A 23,193-nucleotide genomic window follows, 5' to 3' on the forward strand; every position below is an offset into this window, starting at 1 on the left:
GACCCCTCCTTGGGTTTCCGAGGCAGTATCACTACAGAAGTAGATTGCCCCATCTTCTTTCCGAGGAGTGGCTGGTGGGTTTGAACCACCAGCCTTCTGGTTAGCAGTCAAGTGCCTTAGGCACTACGCTACCAGTGCTCCTGTCAAATGCCTTAGGACTACGTAAACTGTGCTACATGTTCCTCATGAATGAATAGTCCATTTGGTCAGCCAGTTCTTTTTCTCTTCATGTTTTCACCCTTTTTCTTTTCTATTTTCTTTCCCTTTTCTTTTTCTCCTGATCCACAGGCTTTGCAGTGCATGCTGATCTCTCTTCAGGCAGAACTTGACATTCAAAGGTACTTGATGAAAATTGAATCATCTCAGCGAGTTAGTACTCTACCTTTTCTTTTTCTGCACTGGGTTGCACTGCAGCACGCACCCTTTTACTCAGCTGCGTGTGGCATTCTAATCATTGTCCACAACTAAGCCAGGTCTCCTGTACATTTCCCTATTTACCCCAGGCCCCAGTTCAAAACTATCCAAACCAAGGGCTTACAGCATTCTCAAATATATGCCTTGCTTTATTTGTGAAAGTTGATATTAAAATGAACACTAATCGCATGCTTGCTTCAAAATATTTCATTTACATGCCACCAGTTGGTTTACGGAATCAGCAGTAAAGCAACAGCAAAGCAGAGATCCTTGAATGATCATATGAAAAGTGGGTCTCTAAAATGAGGCCCCTTCCTGGGCTCACTCAAGCCAGAATATTCATGGAAGTAAACAGAAACCAGCATCATTCTGACACATCTCAGAGCTGTGTGACTCCTACTTTCCTCAGCTCCAATACACACAATATTGGGTCCAGATCATTTTACTGACATACATTTTGATAATAGCAATGATAGGAACAAACCCATTTATATAGAACTGACTATATGCAAGGTACTGTTCTTTCTAAATGCTTTACAAATATTAACTTCTTCCAATAACTCTATGAAGTAAATATAGTGTTATTCTCAATTTACAAATGAGGAAACTGAGGCACAGACAAGTTAAGGAACTTACTTACAGCACACAGCTAGTAAGTGATAGAGTTGAGATTTAACTCCAGGCAGTCTGGCCCCCAAGTCTCTTTTCAATACATTATTTGCCATAAGCCTCAACATCCTCTGTCTTGTAATAGGTCAAATTAGAATGTTAAAACTGGAAGGGAGTGGGGAGAGTATCCAATGCTCTGGCATGGTGTTGAGTACTTGTGCCAGCTAAGCCTGTTGCACAGAGTCACCCACATCCTTCATGTGTCCTCAACATGAACTGTTTCTTTATTGTCTTCTTTCTCATGCACCAGTCATAACCGTTTGGTCTTTACTGTGAAGCCTGAAACACACAGTGCTTAGCAAACATTTAGAAGTCTGGCTTCCCAGTTGGTCAGTCTTCAGTGATCACACTAACCTCTTCACCTTACCTTTCCTAATACTCAGTGCTTTATCTCTTTTCAGTGTAACAACCTCAAATTAGAAAGTTTCTGTCCAAACATACATAGGAGTATAAATTAAAACCAGATATACTGAAGAGAATCATTGTCATGCCCTAAAAAAATAAAAATAAATCACTTGCTATGGAGTCAACTCTGACTCATGGTGACTCTGTATGTGTCAGACTAGAAGGGAGTTCAGAGGGTTTTCAATGACTGATTTTTCAGAAGTAGATTGCCAGGCCTTTCTTCTGAGGCACCTCTGGTGGGCTAGAACTCCCTATCTTTCAGTTAGAACCTGAGCTCATTAAGCTTGCACCATTCCTGTCATATTCTGTTGTTGTTATGTGCCATCGAGTCAGACCCGACTTATAGTGACCCCTCCTTGGGTTTCCAAGGCAGTATCACTATGGAAGTAGATTGCCCCATCTTCCTTCTGAGGAGTGGCTGGTGGGTTTGAACCGCCAGCCTTCTGCTTAGCAGTCAAGTGCCTTAGGCACTATGCTACCAGAGTATGATGCTGTCATACTCTACAGCATCTTAATTCTGATAGTGTATTTACATTTCATTTTCCGCAAGAGTTCTTAATCGTTTTCACATTTCTATAATTCATGCAGAATAGAGCCATCATTATGATTTCTTGTACATGTATTGCACTCTAAATAGAAATGCAGAAAGGACAAGGATGCCATGGTGAGCTCTCTCCCACAACTTTTTTTTTTTTTTTAATCATCAACTCTTCCTTTCCACTTTCAGGACAGAACTTTAACATTGTGATGTAGGGTTTTTCCATCATAAATAGGACAGAGGTTGGGCCTCTTCCCCCTCTTTTTAAAAAAAAAAAAAAAATGCTTGAAACAAAAAGTTTTCAGTGCTCCTTTTTATTTCTGCAAATAATTGGATGTTTATTATATCTGCAAATAATTGGATATCTGAGAACTTTCTCACATTTTGTTTAACATTCATAAGGAAGTTCCAACTACAAAGGTGTTTTTTTTTCAGGAGTGTGATGAAGGTTAAGTTGAAAATTGAAAGGATTTCTCTTTCCCTTTGGTAAATGAGTACATCTCAGGGTCTCTATAGGTATCAAACACTTATTTTAAGGTTGGAGTAACCATTTTTTGACCTCACAAGACCAATAAAAAGTCATCATGGGCATCTTAAGGGGTTAATTGTATTTTTCCCCTCTCACATAGGATTCCATAAGCCTCGGGATCTCCTGACTATAATAAGGAGATGTGTCATCCAGAACCACCCTAATGAGAATCCTACCTAAGGATAGTAAGGGATTTCTGGGTAGTACAAATGGTTACTGTGCTCAACTGCTAATTCAAAGGCCAGAGGTTCAAGTCCACCCAGAGGTGCCTCTGAAGAAAGGCCTGGCAAAAATCAGCCATTGAAAACCCTCTGGAGTAAACATGGAGTCACCATGGGTTGGATTCAACACCATGGCAACTGGGTAAGGATAAGTAACCACTTAGCACCATTTATAGTTTACAAATTGCTATTTGTGCATTATTATTATTATTATTTTCCCAATGAGTCTTCAACATTATCAACTAGATAGTCTGGCTATACTCATTTTATAAAAGTAGGAACTAAGGTGCAGAGAGGTTTACTGTAAGGTCACATTGATAGTATATGGCAGAATTGGAGGTCTGTGCTCCAGGGAACGAAGTGATGATAACAGTAAATCTTCCCTTGCTTACCCCTGTCCATATCCTTGTCTTTCCTCCTGGACTAGAGGAGGAAAACTCTTTAACTTGAAAAATGAATCAAGTTCTTTTGAAAATTTAATGACTTTCAGTTGAAAGTCAGATTTTATTTGAAAATCAGTTCCAGTGAAATTGGGCAAATTTTCTTGTTGCTATTGTTTTGTTTCTCTGTGTGTGTGTGTTTGGAAATGTGAGTTTGAAAGTCACAGCAAACTGTGCCCTCGGTATGTATGCAGAGAGAGTCTGGCCACAAGCCCTCAAAATCTTGGTGGCCTCAAGAACCTCCAGTCTCCCCTTTAATCATAGTCCCCGGCCAGCCTTCTCCTTCATGGTGGGTGTGCTGAGGACCTCTAAAGATCTCCTATGACAAGTCCCATCTGCTCATTGCTCTCTTAATATTCAGCTTTTCATGGAAGACTCTTTGGTCTCATAATAATGCAGGTAAGCTTCAGGGACACACCTCCAGGCCTGGGGCCCCATGTTCTCTCAAAGAGAACTGAATGAAGCTTGGCTGCAGGGATGGGCTTAACAGTGGCTTTTGTTTGGATGCCTTCTAAGGTGCATATTTAGCACAGTGTGTTGTGCTGCTTGCATTTTACTTGAAATTTCAAAGCCTGCAAGGAGCTCCCTTTCCTTTCATCACTATAATAACAGCAATCCTCACACGGACACCTTTATGCTAAAGCCTTTTAAAGTACATTCCTGGCTCCCAGAATTGCAAAGTCATCTGCCTTGCTCTGGATTCTTCTAATAAGGACTGGGGAAGCCAAAGCCTGTTAAACTGTTTGTTTATAACACATACCTTTCTTGGAGACAGAGAGAGTGAATGACTGATTGAATGAGTGAAACAGTGAATGAATAAGTGAATGCATCAAGGCAACTTATGATAAAGAGATATAGGTGGATAAACTAAAAATCAAAAGGTAAAAAATACGTGAATATAGTTACTGTGATTGGCTTGACCATTAAATTTAGCTTTAGATTTCCTGATAAATGTGATATTTTATAAAATTTTCATTACATGACAAAGTAATATGTATCTTTCATAGGGCAAAGTCATTTTCCTTGTTTTAAATTCTAAAAGGGACTGACATAATAGAGAGGGTCACCAAGAAAACAGCAGCATCTTCATCTGGCCTTTTATTTTGTATCAACTCTTTAAAGAGGAGAGTGCAGCATGAAATAATAATTGCATGAGGAAAGCACAGCGCTAAATAATAATTGCATGAAAGTATGTCTGAAAGGGGTGGGGACTGAGTTAATGTTCCAGATTTGGAACATGCTGATGATCTATCTAATAGAGATGATGGGAGAGCTGGTCCTTATCTTCTCTAAATAGCCATATCTCTTTCTGGCTTTGGAGAGGAGTCAGAGAACAGCTGATTCAAGGATGTTATTTCAGAAAAGAGTTTATGTTACGCTACAGGTAAGATACCAGATGGGCAAGTGGCAAGTTTATGTCTAGTTGTGGAAGGTGAAAAGGTTGCCCTGCTTTCTGATCTGGAGAGGGGTCCACACCCCATCAGCAAGGCAACAGGTTTTAGGGACTCCTGTAGTCAGAGCCAAACCTCTTAAAGGGGGCGGGGGGAGAATTGTATCATCTACACACTATACAGGAGCTCTGGTGGCATGGTGCCTAAAGCATTTCACTGCTAACCAGAAGGCTGGCGATTCAAACCCACCAGCCACTCCTCGGAAAGAAGGTTAGGCAATCTACTTCTGTAGCGATACTGCCTTGGAAACCCAAGGAGGAGTCACTATGAGTTGGATCTGACTTGATGACACTGAGTTTGGTTTTTGGTTTACACTACATACTATGAAGGGTTTGAAAAATAGAAAATATGTGAGAGATCATAGGAAATTGCCAGCATGCCCAATTTACCTCGTGTAGAATTCTAAAAGTCTTAAAGTGAAGTTCCCATAATGGTGTCAGAACCACAGATGTAAAAAACCTGTCTCTTTAAAAGGTGAAGTTCATTACCTGTCTGTCCAAAATGGACCTGATGGCTTTGGCTCCTTTCTTCTATCTTGATTATGTCCTTTTTGGAATTGGAAGTCTTTGCAAATCTGGATTCTTCCAAATTTTGCATGGGATTGAAATGAAAACATATCTCCTCTATTTTGGTTATCTAGTGCCACTCTGACAGGAATTACCACCAAATGGGATGGCTTGAACAAACAGGAATTTGTTCTCTTACAGTTTGGAGGCTTTAAGTCCAGGCTCAAAGTGCCAGGCTATAGGGGCTTCAGCTCTGCCTCCTGCTTCTGGCCCACTGAAGCTGGAGGCTTTTCTTTACTCAGATAGCTGCTGGCTGCTGAGACTGACAAGCCCAGGGTTGACAAGTAATAAGGCACAGTCCCAATATTACCGAACCACACGCAGGCCATTAATTCAAGTCCATTAAGGCCCCAAGATCAGCACAGCATGGCAGGCTGCTGAACAACAACACAGGTACAAGCAGGATTCAAGAGTTCCATAAGCTAGAGACCATTCCCCAAGGTGTCCCCTTAAATACAGGAAGCAGACCATATCCCTAAGGCAGCTACTCAACTGCTCACAGTAGATTCTACCATGGAGTTAATTACCAGTCTCATCATGGGGAATACTACATCCAGCTGCCCAGCCACTCAACCAGGCCCAGCCAAGATGACACACAAGCTTAACTACCACATCCTTTTTCGTGCCCCCCCCCCCATGAATTTATGTCCTCATTATAGGAGGCCATGTGAAATTCTTTTAACTTGGAATCCAGTCATATGGAATACCAAAGATAAAAAAATGGGCATGAATACTTTTAGGTCACCATAAGCAAGAAACCTTCTGGACTCTAAATTGTTTTGTGATTGTCCTTTAAAAATATCATGCTTATTCAGTAATTATGTGATTTGTAAAAGGAATACATTCTTTTAGAGCGTAGAAGAAAGTATGTCATCCATTATACCACCTTCAAAAGAAAACCAATGCTAATATTTGAGTGTAATGCTCCATTCATTATATTATTTTAAAAAAGAACACCTTGATTATGAGTGCATAGTATTCTGTAGTAAGATTACATTGTAATTTGTTAAGCATCCTTCTAGGTTGTATCTAGATTTATTTATTCTATTACAGATGTACTATGTAAATATCTACCTCCTGATATTCCAGTGCAGGAAGTATCACTTTTCTTGATTTTTCCAAATCTAACTAACCAGGCTTGGCTTTAGCAATTATTGAGAAATTCTTTCTCATCGTATTTTGGGAGGCACTTCTCCCTTGCTTGTGGTTATAAAGAAATCCTAAAAGCATGCCTAGTCTAATGTCATCCTCTAGTGTTGATATAACAGAAATACCACAGGTAGATGGCTTTAACAAACAGAAATTTATTCTTTTACAGTTTCGGAGACTAGAAGTCCAAATTCAGAATGCCAGCTTTAGGGGAGGATTAGGCTAGGAGTCTGAGTTCAGAGTGATGGCTCCGGGGGAAGACTTTCTCTTTATGAATTCTGGGTGAACAGCCCTCAACCTTGGGCTTCAGCTCTGTCTCCCAGGCCCATTGGAGCAAGATGGAGGCATCTCCTGACTCATGCAGCTGTTGGCTGCTGAGACTGATGAATCTAATATTGGCAGTCAAATGGCACATTATTGGCTCACAGGTTACAAAGGAAATAGTCCCAAGATCAGCAGGCAACATGGCAGGTCACTAGTTCAAGTCCAGGAACTGGAGATTATGACAGGCCAAATTCAGGATCCCAAATGAGCAAAAAGCTAGAGAAGTTGCCTAAACTTCTCCATACATACTGGAAGCAGACCACACTCTGAAGGCAACTCCCTTTCAACTAATTAGCTGCTTATGGAAGATTCCATCCTGGAGGTGATTACACCACATCTAGTCTCATCATGAGGAATAACTATACCCAGCTGCCAACCCACTCACAATCATGGCTCAGCTAAGTTGACACACAACCTTAATTACTACACCTCATAAAACTGTGGAGGGTCTATGATCTTAAGGCTACTATGGCTTCACTCCTAGAATTCACTGCAAATGGCCTCACAGGCAAACTGTTCATAGATGGGTCATGGGGACCTTTGCCAAACCATCCAAGCTTAAGCACTCAATTTTGGGCACTCTAAGCATGCCACACCTTGATACTCCCAGTTGGGATCACTCTTGGCAAATAGAATACAGGTCTCCACCACCAACAACAAAATACCATCTTCTTCCTGACCCTGGAAATTAATCCCCTCTCCTCTTCCTGCTCCATTAGTAACCTTTATCCTTGCCCCTTCCAGAGGCAACTCAAGATTCATTCATTTTCCCTTTGTCTAACGTTCTAAGCCCGATCTAGAGATATTGGGGAATTGATTTCAGGGTGGCCTCTTTAACCACAAAGACACTATTAGCAATCCCTCTGCCAAGATCTTAGAACACAAAGGCTTGGCAGTTTTCCAGGAGGTTGGGGGTAATAGTGAATTTCCATATATGTATATATTTAAGTTTGGACAACCACACAAAGGCCAAAAAAAAAAATCTCACTACCATCAAGTTGACTCCAACTCATAGTGACCCCATTGGGTTTCCAAGGTTGTAAATCTTTATGGAAGTAGATTTCCCCATCTTCCATCTGCGGAACAGCTGGTGAATTTAAACCACTGATATTCGGGTTAGTAGCGAAACGCCTTATCCACAAGGAAGAAACAAATTAATAATATATTAAAAGGTTAATCTGACACAAAGGGCACTATGGGAGTATCTATGTAGTGTGAAGCTTCTTTACATAATGAAGGAGCATCTTTTTCTGTGCAGAAGTGCCCTTGTCACTTGTTCATGTTCAAGCTAGCTGGCATCTTGAGGAAGGGATTTTGCATGGTGAGAGAGAGTTGTCAGAGGGGTTACTTGGCTCCTTTGCTCAGGGCAGTATCAACCTCATGGTGTGGATGCTTGTGGCTGGCTCTCCAAGTGTAGCTGTAGTCCATAGACAGTGAGTCCTCTACATTACCACTCTTCTAATTTTACTGATCTGATAATGAAATAATACACACAGTGAAGGAAAATGTGGAAACAAAAGACACAGTTGTACTTTGCTCAACTGCTGAATCGTCTGATTTCACTCCAGACCAAACATCTTTCTGTTTTCACAGGTGAAAATCATGAATAATGTCTGGGTACTCTTTGGGTGGAACAGGGAGGAAGGGGTTGAAATATTACCCTTGAAGCAACAGGGTATAAACTTGAGTTTATCAAAGATAATTTATCCAAATCCTACAGAAAATTCTTCCCTTTTGTGCAAGTTAGGGAAGATAAATACTCATTTTCAGAGCTAAAATTAAGTTAGAGGAGACTTATGAGACTCTCAGATACGCAGTTTGGAGGTTGGCATTAAAATGGAAGTTTGTACATATATTTCCTTTTCATTGTGAGGCCCTTATTCCCAGAAGTTGCTGGTTACTTGTACACCTGGCACATCCCCACACTCTGCTCACATGTAGTGCTCAAACACACAATAAACATTCAATATTTTTTGCATGTGTTTATATCCTCCTCTTGATTAACAATAGGACCCTTTAGTCAATAAAACAATAGTTGATTTATTCTCCCGTAGGGCCACTTCTCTGTGTCTTTAGTGTCAGGCCCACCCAAAAGTTACATAATTGTAATAACACTAACTACAGTCTTCTCACATCCACCTGTCATTTGATCTTCGAGGTCTGGAGGTCTGGAGGTCTTCAGTCAACTCCCCAGATTAACCATCATCATAAGAAGGGTGGGCACTGGGGAATTTCTGGCTCAGACTTTGTTTTTCTGGCCATCTGCCACAGAAGTTGTGGGAAGCCAGCCGTGCAGAGACCAGACCCACTGCTCAAGAAGGGCACCTGGCTGTTGAGTTCCATGGCTCAGCCAAGAATACAGGTGGCAGGGCGTGCAAGGAAAGGACCGTGGCTGATGCTGTCACCTGTGATGGGTTGAGGTAAGGATGGGAGGCCAGGATAGAAGACAGGTGTGCCTTATGAGAGCCCTTTGTCTGTATTTCCAACCCTAATCACAAACGTAGTGATCTGTTTTTATTATGTGTAAATTTCCAAAGTGTTAACCTTTGGAAAATAGGAAGAGGACCAAAGAAGGGAAAGAAGGTGAGTGCACTTTGGATTTTAGAAAAGTCTCTGTAAGCAAATTTGGAAGCATGAACCTTCCATACCCACTACTGGTTGCCCTTGAGTCAATCCTGATACATGACAACCCCATGTATATCAAAGTAGAACTGTGCTTCACAGGGTTTTGAATGGCTGACTTTTTGGAAGTAGATCACCAGACCTTTCTTTTGAGGTAGTTCTGAGTGGATTCAAACTGCCAACCTTTTGAGTGTGTTAACTGTTTGCACCACCCAGTGACTTCCATAACAACAATTTATTAATTCTCGTTGGAACTAGAGTATTGTGGAGCAGAGATTGTAGAGAAAAACTGAAGTCCATGGATGAGCCAGTGTTTTTTAACTTATAGTGTTTTCTCCCTGAATCATTAATAAGAGTACTTATTAACTAGAAAGTTCTCTTAAGTTGAGGTCAGAATTTTGATGAGCTCTGAGTTGAAAGCTTTACAAGTGCAAGAAATGGGTTAAAGTGTCTGATTGTCATGATTAAATTAACCATGTCCATTAATGAATTAAGAATGAGTCATTCTGAATACATTTGCATGTGGAGAGCTTCATTTTATCTCCAAATTCTTTGTGGCCAAATGGACATTAATTAGAATGAAGTAAAGTGTCATTAAGACAATGTTGCTTTTTCTTTTTAAAACAGAACGTGATGTGACATGAAGTGTATATCCCAGCTAAGCAGGTGTGCACCCTCCACCCACCCACCCTGTTCCTGACAGCATGTTACATAGAGCTAGGTTTTCAGGTCACTTTCTGGACCCTGGCATTTCAATTTAGAGAGCTTTACAGGGTTTGAATACGGGAGTGAAAAAATATCATTAATGCTTCTAGCTCTCACTTTCTTTTTGTTTTGCTTTCGGTCTCCAAACACGACACCGTTAGAAACAATAAGGATAAATCTGATCCCCTAGTAAAGCATAATGCATACGGTGAACATCTCAGCAAATATTTGTTCACGATGATGAAATGCAAGCATGGCAGTCTTTTAAAAATTAATGCTGTGCAACTTTGTCGTATGCACTCAAGGACATAAATGCAGAAAACTAGACCATAGTGCTAGTTAGCTACATAGTTCTATAAAGCAGATGCGGTAGGATAAATAGGAGCTCTGGTGGCACAGTGCATAAGGATTTGACTGCTAAGCAGAAGGCTGACGGTTCAAACCCTCCTGCCACTCTGGGGAAGGAAGAGAGGCAATATACTTCTGTAAAGATTTACTGCCTTGGAAACTCAGTGGGGGTCACTATGAGTCGGTATTGACTCAGTGGCAGTAAGTTTGTTTTTGTTTTGTAGGACAAATAATTTGAGAGAAATTTCAGTAAACTGGCTTTTTCTGGGTGATATGATTTTCCGTAGTGATCCTGCCTCGGAAACGCAAGGAGGGGTTGCTATGAGTCTGATCAGACTTGATGGCAGTGAGGTATGTAAGTTTTGCGTGTGTATCTTAGAGTTATGAAATTTTAGTCCAAAGGATCTCAGATACCAACGAGTTGAACCTCTGCCCTTAGAGATGAAAAAAACCATGACTCAGCAAGGTTGTATGTTGATCAGTTCTTGGTAGAAGCTCAACAAGAGCCAGAATTCCCAGATTTCTGGTTAAATAACCTTACCACTGAGTGTTAGCCTTGGAGTCCTATAGACTTGAATGTAAATCCCAATTCCTTTACTTACTAGAATTTTGGGCAAGTTGCTTAAACTCTGTTTTCTCATTGTAAACCCATGTTATGAAGCTGCATGAAAGTTAAACAAGATTGAGCCAAAAGCAAACCCATTGCCATCACGTTGATTCTGAGTGATGGTGACCACATGTGTGTTAGCTTTAACTACTCCGTAGGGTTTTGTTGGCAGTAATCTTTATAGAACCAGATTGTCAGGCCTTTCTTTCATAGTGCCTCTGTGTGAGTTCAAACACCAACCTTTTGGTTAGTAGTTGAGTTAAATCATCTGTGCCACCCAGTGATTTTTATCATATGTAAATTACCAAGCACAGTACTACACACATTCAGTCTGTAAGTTCCTTTCGCTCCTCCCTTATCCATCCATTACCAGTACCGCCAGCAACCATGGAGTTGACTCTAACTCACGGCAACTCATGTGTCAGAGTTGAACTGTGCTCCATAGGGTTGTCAGTGGCTGAGTGTTTCAGAAGTAGATCGCCATGAATGGGTGACTCAGCTCAGTGCAAGCCTTGGTACTTCCTTCATCCATGGTATTCCTCTTCTCCTAAAACGAAACCAAACCCACTGCCATCAAGTTGATTCTGACTCCTAGTGACCCTATAGGACCCTAAGGAGTTCCCAATGCTATAAATAAATCTTTATGGTATCAAACTGCCTCATCTTTTTCCCACTGAGTAGCTGATGGGTTCAAACCACCAACCTTTGGTTACTAGCCAAATCCTTTAACCATTGCATCACCAGACCCCCTTCTTCCTCTCCTACCCGCCCTTAATGTCAGTGATTACTTCCTCAATCACCTTCTGCACTCCCAGTGACACATCTCTTATCTCTTCTTATCCAATAGTTTGTGCATATTATCCTTGGCCCCTAAAATAACCCTGAAATGCTTTATTGAGTGTCAGGGTCACATGGAGCCATTCTTTGTTCACCCCCAGTGCCCAGCAGTGTGTAGAGTTCATAGTTTCTGTTCCAAATGCTTTCTGACTCATTTTTTCATGTTTCAAATCACACGATATCTGACACTCATGTCAGCAATTTCCCTTGTCTTTTCTGTGCACTAAATGATGCCTCAGCAGAGAGCTGGCATCTGAGGGGAGGGTAATATGTGTGAGGAGACTGCTAATATGCAGCAATAGTTTTCTGTGAGCAAATGAATGACAAAAAACAAGAGAAGGGGTTGGCATTTGTAACTGAATAGCCATACACAGGAAGATTAGGGAAAAAAAAAAAAAAAAGATTTAGCCCTTACATCTTTATTTTTATACATACCTATCGCAATAGTGACCCTGAGCAAGAAATAGAAATTTGATTTTCATTTTCTTCAAGGACTGTTGCCTTTTGCAAAAATGGTAACTCATCAAATGCATCCTATCTATTGGAGGCTGCAAAGATGACCAGGCAGCAGAGGTTGTGAATGTAGCCAGGTTGTTTAAAATACTATTATTTCTTGGCTATTTTCTCATAATGTGTATTATTTTTTCTCAAAAAAAAAAAAAAAAAAAAGACAAGGATGAGGACATCTTAGGTTGATATTCTGCTGAGCACAGTAACTATGTAGTTACTTCACTGAAGACCACATGAATTTATCAAAATTTTGGTGAACTGAGCAGTGATTTGAGGATGATTTTTATAGTCAAACAATACCCTCATAGAATGCCAAAGCCAGATTCCCTGCAAGCATATTTCAGGGAAAATAAACTCGGGATAAAACCATTCTGGGGGCTTGGGCAGAAAAATTAACCAAAAGGGACAATTCGCTGTAGAGGCTCCACCCCCCTTTCTGGCTGCCATAGCTCTGGTAGTGTAGTGTGTAAGGCACTTGACTGCTAACCAGAAAGCTGGTGGTTCAAACCCACCAGCCACTCCTCAGAAGGAAGGTTGGGCAATCTACTTCTGTAGTGATAGGAGGGGTTGCTATGAGTCAGGTCCGACTTGATAGCACATAACAACAACAATCTGAGTTGAGACTGGCCATCTCCTCAAAACTGCAAAGCTTCATCTGTACTACAATGGGATGATAGGTATTGACCTTAGTCTTACTTCCCTCAATGGAAAAATCCTAGAGACATAGCAAGGGTGAGTATTTACCTAACACTCTAGTGCTCCTAAGGAGCTCTGATGGCACAGTAGTTAAGGCATTTGTCTGCTAACCAAAAGGTTGGTGGTTCAAACCAACCAGCTACTGTGTGGGATAAAGATGAGGCAGTCTACTTCTGTAAAGATCAGCCTTGGAAACCCTATGGGACAGGTCTACTCTGTCCTGTAGGGTCACTTGATGGCAGTGGGTTTGGATTTGGGTTTATAGTACTCCTGCCCAGAGAAGCCTCTTTGTACTTTTAGCAAAAAAAGGGAATGGCTGATCACCCTAAGTGTTTCCTAGGCACTTAGGCCCCCTTGGGAGTATTCCTTAAAGACCTCTGTAGCTAAAGCCTTGAGGCAGGACCGGCTACAAAATTTGCAGAGTACCATGTTCAGAAATGGAGCTCTGGTGATGTAGTGGCTAAAGCATTAGGTTGCTAACCAAAAAGTCAGTGTTTTGAACCCACCAGCCACTCCATGGGAGAAAGACCTGGCAGTACGTGTCCATAAAGATTACAGCTTAGAAAACTCTATGGGGCAGTTCTACTCTGTCACATGCTGTCTCGATGAGTTGGAATTGACTCAGCAGCACTTAACAAAAACAACCCTGTTCAAAAATCATTCAGAATTTCACAGAGGCCATAGAAGAGCATGAAACCAAGCACAGAACCCTTTGAAGAGATGGCCCTGTGTTGTTGCACAGGACACACACAAAGGAGGCTGCCCCTGCCTTCAGGGTTCATTGTCTTGGTGCTTAAGTTCAGAACCCACTTGCATCCTTTGGAAGGCTTATAGCAACTAAAGGAATGCAAATTAACAAAAAGTGGGAGCAACTAGTGATTGCCTGTGTTTAAAACACCAGCCATCAATACCATTGGCATCTTAGAGAAAATCCATCTGCATGATCGATTCAGAACAGTGTGCCTCTCAGAAGGTACCTGGAATCATGTAATGCAAGTTGGGGCAGCAGAAAAAAAAGCGGATGATAACCTCTTTCATTCATCCTGGTGCCCTATTCTTATGCTGAGCTTCTTTGACCTTCTACAGGTATAATCTCCAATCTCCACACAATAGCCAGTGCTCTTAAAAAAAAAAAAAATGTATCTGATCCTGGCCTGTTCCCCTGCTTAAAATACCTCAACAGGATTCTACTACCTTAGAGTCAAACTGTGAATTCTTACATGGCTCCAAGGAGCCCTGGTGGTGCAGTAGTTAAGTGATCAGTTGTTAATGAAAAGGTTGGTGGTTCAAACCCACCAGCCACTGTGTAGGAGATCTAGTGATCTGCTCTTGTAAAGATTATGGCCTAGGAAACCCTATGGGGAAGTTCTGTTCTGTCCTGTAGGGTCATTCTGAGTTGGAATCAAGTTACCAGTACACAGCAACAACAACAACCACAGTTGCAAGGCTATGTGTTGTTTTGTTTTTACCTGACTCCAGCCCCATCTACCTCCCTCTAGGCCCTGACTCCACCAAGTGTCAGGGCATGCCACTTCTTTCTGCCTCAGGGACTTTGCACATGCTGCTCCTACCTGGAATGCCTTTCTCTCTCTCCTTCCCTACCTTCTGGCTGTCCTTTTCCCACAACTTTCCTCTTCCTTGACATACAGTTTACATGCTTCTCTGATTCCCCTCTATCTCCCCCCACCATTCTCATTGACCTTGTACTTTTTCCTTAATTTGACTTTAATATCTGTTCCTTTGGCTAGATTGTAAGAATCATGAGAGTAGGGGATCACGTGCATCATTTCTGCATCATTCTGTCCACGGTATTTAGGTACAGTGCCTACTAGAACATAGTTTCATAAATAAGAATCTATATAAATCCAATCTCTAAAATGTGAGGATTCCTTAAATCTGCACTTTCCCACTTTTTAATCATCTCTGACATCAGCCACCCAGATGATACTTTCTCTCTCTAACTCTAGCCACCTGATGTTTGGTTATATCACATAAGTTAAGACGTTATCCTTCAGACTGCCAAATAAGTAGATGCCAGCCCCAAGCTTGGGCATCCACATGACACCTTGACTTCTGCTTGCTAGCTACAAATTTAGGCTTTTCCCACTACCCCTTGAGGATGCCAGTCATAAGCTCAGGGCTTCCTCTGGGCTCCCTTACTTTCACCTGCTGGGTCTCCTCCTTTGGGTTCAATAATTCACTGGAACAACTTACAGAATTTATAGAAAGTACTGTACTTAGGATTACAGATTTATTATAACAAAAAGATAAAAATCAAGGTCAGCATAAAGAAGAGATGCAGGGGGCAAGTTCCAGGAGGTTTCCCAGTGCAGTGCTTCTGTGTCCTGAAAAGGGTGTGCTACCTTCCTACGTGTATCGATGCCTTGCACCAACCAGGAAGCTCCTAGTGTTTACACGTCCAAAGTCTTTACTGGGCTCATTGGATGGTCATGATTGGGGCCTCATTGCATGTGCATGATTGAATCATGTTCCCCTCCTTCCTCAGATCAGGTGGTTTTAGGCCATAATGTGGTCCTTCTGGTTTGACCAACCCCAACTCATTAGCACAAATCCTCCAGTAAAGTCTTTAGGCCTAGGTAACAACAACAGACCAAAGAAACCTACTGCCATCATGTCAATTCCAGATTAGAACTTCTCCATAAAGTTTTCTTGGCTGCAGTCTTTCCAGAAGCAGATCACCAGGCTTTTCTTTAATGATGCTGCTGGATAAGTTCAAACTGCCAACCTTTATGTTAGTAACCCAGTGCCATCAAGTTGATTCTGACTCAGCAATCCCCATTGAGTTTCATAAATCTTTATGGAGCTAAATTGCCTCATCTTCCTCTTGCAGAGTGGCTGGTAGGTTTAAACCACTGACCTTCTGGTTAGCAGCCAAATGCCTTAACCACTATGCCACAGAGCTCCTTTTTATGTTATTCTATCTTTCTCTCTCTCTCATTGCCATCGAGTAGTATTGAACTCATAGCGACCCCTCCTTGGGTTTCCGAGGCAGTATCACTACGGTAGACTGCCCAACCTTCCTTCCGAGGAGTGGCTGGTGGGTTTGTTATTAGTAGAGTGCCAACTGTTTGTGCCACTCAGAAACCTGGATAACAAAAGACATCTCAATTACTCAGGAAATTCCAAAGATTATCTTTCAGGAACCAAGGACAAAGGCCAAATTGCTCTTTGTAAGGTGATTCCATAACCTCACAATAGTAGATACTCAATAGCTGTTTGTTGAAAGGATGAATAGATGTGCCATGTAGTTCATAGTTTAAACTTCATTACACACTATCTCGTATTATTTGTTGTTCTTACCTAATTTCACCAATTAGTTTAGAAATTCGTCAATACCTGGTAACATGTTCTGTGTTTCTCTGAATTTCCCACAGTGCTCAGCTTGTAGTACATGTTCAAGGAATGTTGTTGACTAACAGGTTATGAGCATTTTACAAATTCAACCTCTGCTATTACAGCGTAGATAACTAAAAGAGAAGGTGGTGTAGTGCCTAAGGCATTTGACTGCTAACCAGAAGGTTCAAACCCACCAGCTACTCCTTGGAAGGAAGATTGGGCAATCTACTTCCATAGAGATAACACCTCAGAAACCCACGGAGGGGTTGCTATGAGTTGGAATCAACTTGACGGCAGTGAGTTTAGTTTGAGTATGTGTGTTTAATTTGTTATAGATACTTTCTGCTGATTGGTAAGGTAAGTCATAACCAAAGCTAGACATAATCTTAATTAGGAGGTTTTGCCTAAAAAAAAAAAAAAAAAAAACCACACAAAAACATTCCAATATGATGTAAATATTTCCCTCATAATCTTATTTACTGATTCCGGAAATAACCTTGATATAAGACTTAGAAGCACTGTATACTTAGAAGGTTCAATATACTCCCATGTGAGTGCATCACCCACGTTGGGTGTATATAAATATGCCCAATCCCATATGTTGTGGTAACACTGTTAGAATTTGTCTAGTGATAGGAATTTGACTTGCCATCATTCTTTCCTATAAAGTAGCTTGTTCTCAGCTTCTCATTGGAAATGGCATTTGTATGGTAGATGTACACTGTCAGAAATCTTAGTGGGATAATATATTTTTTTCAGAACATTTCATAACTATTACTCTGACCACTGGATTCATTTAGTTTTCTGTACCGTACCTTTCTAATGGATGAACTTAATCTCCTTGCCATAGTGTTCTTCCAGACTGGCAGATCTTGATGACATTGAAAATGATTTCCATATAATGAGTAACAGTCTACTTCCCTGCTTTCTTTAAAATGCCTTTTGCAGACAAGAAGCCCCAAACTGTCTCATAGTCCTCAACCTCCCAGTTTGGGTGACCCGGCTGAGCATTTATCAGAGGCGTCCGGTGATTCTTTGGAAGCCATGTCTGAAGGAGAGTCTCCAAGTCCTTTCTCCAGAGGCAGCCGGACTCGAGCAAGCCTTCCAGTAGTGAGGTCGACCAACCAGACAAAAGAAAGATCTCTGGGTAAGCTTCAGAGGGCAGTTCCTGCTGTCCCTTCATTACTGTATGTATTCATTTTTATACTTCTGTATTAAGGAAAAAGAGACTCTAAATTCAAACAGGTTCAATAGAGACACTTTTATTAAGCCTGGGACAGAACAAAGATATCTTGGATAAGGGAAACTATCAGTATGAGAAAGCTGAATGGAGTCTACTGAGTCATGGTCATGTGGCTAATTATGTACGATTTTTTTAAGAAAGGGAATTATCACAAAATCATGTTTGGTGGTAGATAGATTCACCACTGTTGCAGGCGGGACTACAAGAGCAGGGAAAAGACCATGATTGGGATTTGAAGATAAGAAAGGTTTACAGGATTGGCTCTGGGCCTTGACTACCTGGTTAGGTGGTGGTCCAGGTAGGCTGTGACTCATGACCATGCAGCCTCAGTCTTAGCCACAGGTGGCTATCAAACAATACCAAGACCCCAACCTTAGTTTAAATCAGAAAAGGATGTTCTCAGGCAAGTTCCCTAGTTCCTTTTATGAGCATAATCTACTTTCAACCATTTTCTTCTTAAAGTTAAACTGCCCCTCCCTAATTTTGTCCTGGAGCTTGTCTGTGTATAGCCACAATGATGGTTTAATGGTCAGAAAGAATGCAGATGGCATCTGAAACTTATGTCAAGCCTCAAAATGGAGGTAGGGATCCCACTGCAGAGCACAGCCTTCCACAAACCAAGTGCTTTAGAATTGAAGCTCTAATACACTTCTGAACATATACTTCTGCTTCCAAATATTTATTTGATTTTGATTTGTAAAAGCATAAGTACTAGGAAATTTAATTGATTTAATATTAAACATTGAGAATTTGCCTGTTGAGGAATCAGGCAAGTTCAAGCTGTTCTGGGGATTGTGTAAATTCAGAACTAGGTGAGACTGACAACTTGAGCAGAGGCTGGTAAACCAGTTGCCACTGGGTCTATTTCAATTGATGGTGATTCCATGTGTGTCAGAGTAGAACTGTGTTCCATGGGGTTTTCAATGGCTGATTTATTTTTTATTTTATTTTTTTTTAAGTAGATCACCAGGAGTTTCTTTCTAGGCACCTCTGGGTAGACTTGAGACTTCAAACTTTCAGTTAGCTGCCAAGCTCCTTAATCATTTATACCACCCAGGGACACCACCACCAGGCTGGGGCTTTTCCAACTGGATGAAAGAGTCTCATGCTTCCTTAACCTCATTGGTGCTTAAGGCAGGAGCACAGGAGCTAGCCAAGGAATGGAATTTCTCCTTTGTACTTTACAGGAAATGAGTGAGGTTCAGGTCCTTCCCTGCAAAGATAGCCTCTGCTGTGCAAAATAAAATGAACAGCCAAATAAATGCCTTGCCCTCCGCCTTCCCCATACCTGGTGAACACTGAGCTTGTTGGATAATGGATCTCTTGTTTTGAAGGCAGGAATTTCCTCCCATCCACCAAGAGCAGTTGGCAGAGCAAGTAGGTACTAGCTGGGTTCTGGAACCATGCCTTAGGGCAGAGAGGCTGCTGGAGGAGATGGCAGGCCTGGGCCAAATGCTTAGTTCTAGACACACACCTTGCTTGAGAGCTCTGTTGAGCTCCTAGTCATAGCAGGTTAAAAAATGTATCATAGGTGTTATACTTCCAGCTCCATAAGGGGCTTTTTGACCTGTGATTTTTCACAAATTGTTGATAGAAACAAAGAAACACTGTGAGAGGAGAGAAATCAGAAGTTTGCCAAAGCGAACAAGCTGTAGTTCCAGAAATTGAGGCTGGCGCCAGGCCAGCAGGGTAGGCGCTGCCCTTGACCAGCTCTTTGTGTCTGATTTGAGAATGTCCTCCCGGCTGCACCTGGCCCTCAATGTGTAATTCAGTTGAGCCGAGATGGGAAAAAAATGGAGAAGTGTGAGTCATGGAGAATCTAAACACAATCTCCTTCCCAGGGGTCTTGCTCAGCCTTGTTTTTGGAAAACCCCCTTGGGCCAGGCTTTACTTAACATGTAGAAACTCAGGCTCAGGTTAGAGGCAATCTCCCCAGAGAGCCCAGGCCACACAACGGATATCCCGAGAGCATTGCAGGGCTGTGAAGTACAGCTGTGACCCCACTGGGCCTCAGCAGCTGCACATTAGAGACTCTGAGCTGTGACCTTCTGGAAACCCAGTGTCGGTGCCATTTGGAAGCCCTGATGTCTTTTGGGGTTTGTACATTGTTGTTTTATCTTAATCCACATAGTTTTAAAAAGCTTTCCCACTAAGCCCTTTTGATTTTGTCTCTATTTAAAACTTTGATACAGCATTTTGTTCATCATGGATTTTTTTTTTTTGCATTAATTTTTACTTTTAAAAATATGTCAATGAAATATTTTTTTCTCTTGATGACTGATGTTTCTGATCCCCACTTCAATTTTGCACTCAAGGCGAGTACCTCACTTACTTCACCCCAATGCCCACTCTGTGGAAGCCCCCACCCACGGTATCCACAGAAACTGCCTAGGGAAATCCAGGCTGTGAGCCTGCACTTCTGCATGTTCGCAGTTTGTCATCCCAGAAGCAGCTCAAACAGTACTTAGGGGGCAAGGGGAATTTGGGGACCCTGAGGGTGCAGCCCACACTGCACAGAATCCTTAGGCTGCTACTCCTACTTCCTTGCATGGATAAAACCTTCCCTCCCTTCAAGCACCCTGTGCCAGGAGATAAACCCGCTCACTTAATAATTTTTCCACTTGAATAATCTATCACTTGGACATACTTAGGGGCTGGAGGAACATAAGGAGAGTGAGCACGATGTGTTTAGCAGAGGCTTTTGGAAAACATGTATGAGAGAAAAAAAAGAGCAGTAAGCCATTGTTTAGCCTAGAGAAGTGTATGCATTGCTTCTGTCAGTATTACAGTGTTCCTTCCGTGCTGTACTGGGGTACAAGATGTGAGCTTATCATTTGGGAGAGGTACTTGGGGAACTTCAGGCAGGGCCAGATAACACTCAGCAAAGTCAAGCTTTCTGATGCTGATGGCTAACTAGCCATTCTTTGAGATTTATGAAACTCAGTGGGCTCTGATATATAACATACCAGATTCTGATGACCTGCCATCTCTGAATCTTTATGTCTACAGACTGGTGGTTTCCCTTCCTGCTCCACCCATCCTGAGCGCAACTGAAATTCTCCCCAGTGAAATTTATGCCATTTCCCCTTCACTCCATCTTCGGTGCAAACAGAGAACATTAGGAGAGAAGAAGCTGGAAAAAAAAAATAATAATAATTTAGAAAACCTCTTTCCAGTAGAGTTTGGTTTTGGAAATAATTTCCATGAAAAATCGTCCTGTTGATATTAGGTCTAGAGTCTTAATGATGGAGTAGTTTCCTTTTAATCATGGTGCTGTCTTGTAAATGCCTGCCTGGAATGTGACCATAGGCAGGGATTGGTGTCTGGCTGCTCCAGAGTGGGCCTTCGGGGAAAGGGTAGCCGCAAGATGTCCCCCCCCTTCTCCGTGCCCTCAGGAATTTGAAAATAAAACTCATGTGAAAACAATAACAACAGCAGAAGCTTCATTCTTGGTGCAGCCAGATTGCTCTATTGAACACAAAGGAATGGTTAATGTTAGAAAAGATACCCCGCTTACCAGCCCAGCACCAGAAGTAATGCCATTTCTATAACAAACTGCCTCTCAGACACTCAGAATCAGACTAAGCAAGCAGATTTGTGGCATGAGAAGGTTTTATACAAACTGGGGAAGAATTTCCTCAACTTCAGGAATTAGTGAGTCTCCATGTGGCCATACTTCTCCTCCAAGATGGTACCAGTGATGGTAATTACTCCCTAAGGGGGATTTAAGGAAAAGAAGGTTCATGGTTGCCAGAATTATCCACCCTTCCCACTCAAGGCTGCGTTGGAGGGAGGGTAGAACAAAGGATTTAGGAAACATCCATCTATGAAGGCCAAGAAGGTTTGTGGGCAGACTGTAAGGCTAGTATTAAGATTTTTTGAGCTTATATAATTATCCCCTGCATATTAAACAAACAGATCTCAGGGACATGAAAAGAAGTACACCTACCCCCACTTATTGGCTATCACATTATCCAGCATTTCATATTTATGGTAATAGTAAAAAAATCTACTATCTGACAGCTTTACACATTAACGATGTACATTTGGCAGTAATGAATGCTGATCTGTGAAGTGAGAGTAACATTGGCTGTGATGGTTAAGGTTATCTATCAACTGGGTTGGGCCATGATTCTCAGTGGTTTGGCAGTTATGTAATGATGTAATTAGACAGTTACGTAATGATGTAGTCAACCTCCATTTTGTGATCTGCTGTAATCATCCTCCATTTTTGCATAATGCCGATTTTCACATGGCGACTTGGTCTTTGGAAACTAACCATGTCAATAAGTGTTGCTCTGTAGAGTAAATGAAGCATTTACAGAATTTGTTTTCTTATGTACTGGTAGACATTGAAATTATAATACTATAAAAAGGTTTTATGGGCAAGAGTGTGGTTATAAATAGACTGGGGGCACATCCTGATTTGTTTAGGGTGCTGTGAAACAAAAGATTAGAGCCTTTTCTCTAGCATGAGAAACAATACTCAGCCTAAGTGGATTGAGCCTATGTGGACTCAGCCTCATGGTTAAATGGGTTCTGTGATCTATAGCAAAAATTTAGCCCAGTGATTCTGTGAGCCATTTAATCAATCCATTTTTACTTAAACTATGATCATGATTCAATTCTCTGCAACTGAACCCTGATCAATGCAAAAGTTCTATTTGCTGCATTTAAAAAATTGTAGTGTACTTGTTCTGCTCATTTTGGAAATTATGCCAAGGACCTGTAGGTACAGACTAATGAATTTGAGAAGCTTGGCAATGAATCAGAGGTGTGGTTTTCAAACTGTGTTCCTGTAACTGTAGAGTTCAGTGGTATTTACTCTGCTTTAAATATTTCAATTTCATTTCAAAAACAAGTTGATGCTACATTGCTAACAACCACACTAAAACTGAGAAAATTTTCTCTATATAAGAGTCTTTGAGGACTTTTATATGGTTATATTTCTTGATCCAAAAAAATTACCCCTCACTTTTCTTCCACTTAGGGAATAATCTGAAAGGTAATTTTTATAAAGCAGATCAATCTTTCAATGAAAAATGGATTTGGGGATGGGAATTGGCATTTAAGGGGAAATTTCAAGAAATCTTTTGATATAGTAAAACACATCTTTGTGATACAACTATTACCCTTAGTTTGTCCTTTGTAAGCTTGGATTTTCATACATAAAGTTTTTGGAAAGAAGGGAGTACTTATGCAAGCTTATGCACTTGGCTTCCAATTCACTCGTAAGAAAGTACATACAAGATTGTGTAGATTCATGAGTTGTTTACGTTTACTTCAAAAAAGTAAAGTTACTTGGATATCTTTATAAATATCTTCCTATTAAAATTCCTGGGTTAGAACTCTAGAACAGATTTCCCAGACTTTGAAGACATCATTTAGTTAATATGGCATCTGAGGAGTTCTGTGCCCTTTACCAGTAGTATCTCTAGGATTCCTTTGAAGATAAGATGCAGTTAGAAAAAGAGTCAATTTAGATGAGTAGAAGATTTGATTACTTCTGAAAGTCTGAGACCTTCCAGAGCCACTGTTATTTTGCAGAGTCTGTTCACGGGG

General features: G+C 41.2%; 1 protein-coding gene across 1 annotated transcript in view; it reads left to right on the top strand.

The window, feature by feature from the left end:
* KIAA1217 (KIAA1217 ortholog) overlaps positions 1–23,193 on the top strand; it is a 476,753-nt gene that overhangs the window by 215,365 nt on the left and 238,195 nt on the right. The window contains exon 3 of the mRNA XM_042780340.1: positions 17,337–17,535. Within this exon, the coding sequence (XP_042636274.1) occupies positions 17,337–17,535 (199 nt within the window). The remainder of the gene's footprint in view (positions 1–17,336; positions 17,536–23,193) is intronic.

This window comes from Orycteropus afer, unplaced genomic scaffold (assembly GCF_000298275.1).
Source record: "Orycteropus afer afer isolate SDZICR_OR568_19922 unplaced genomic scaffold, OryAfe1.0 scaffold00035, whole genome shotgun sequence".
NCBI classification, from domain to species: domain Eukaryota; kingdom Metazoa; phylum Chordata; class Mammalia; order Tubulidentata; family Orycteropodidae; genus Orycteropus; species Orycteropus afer.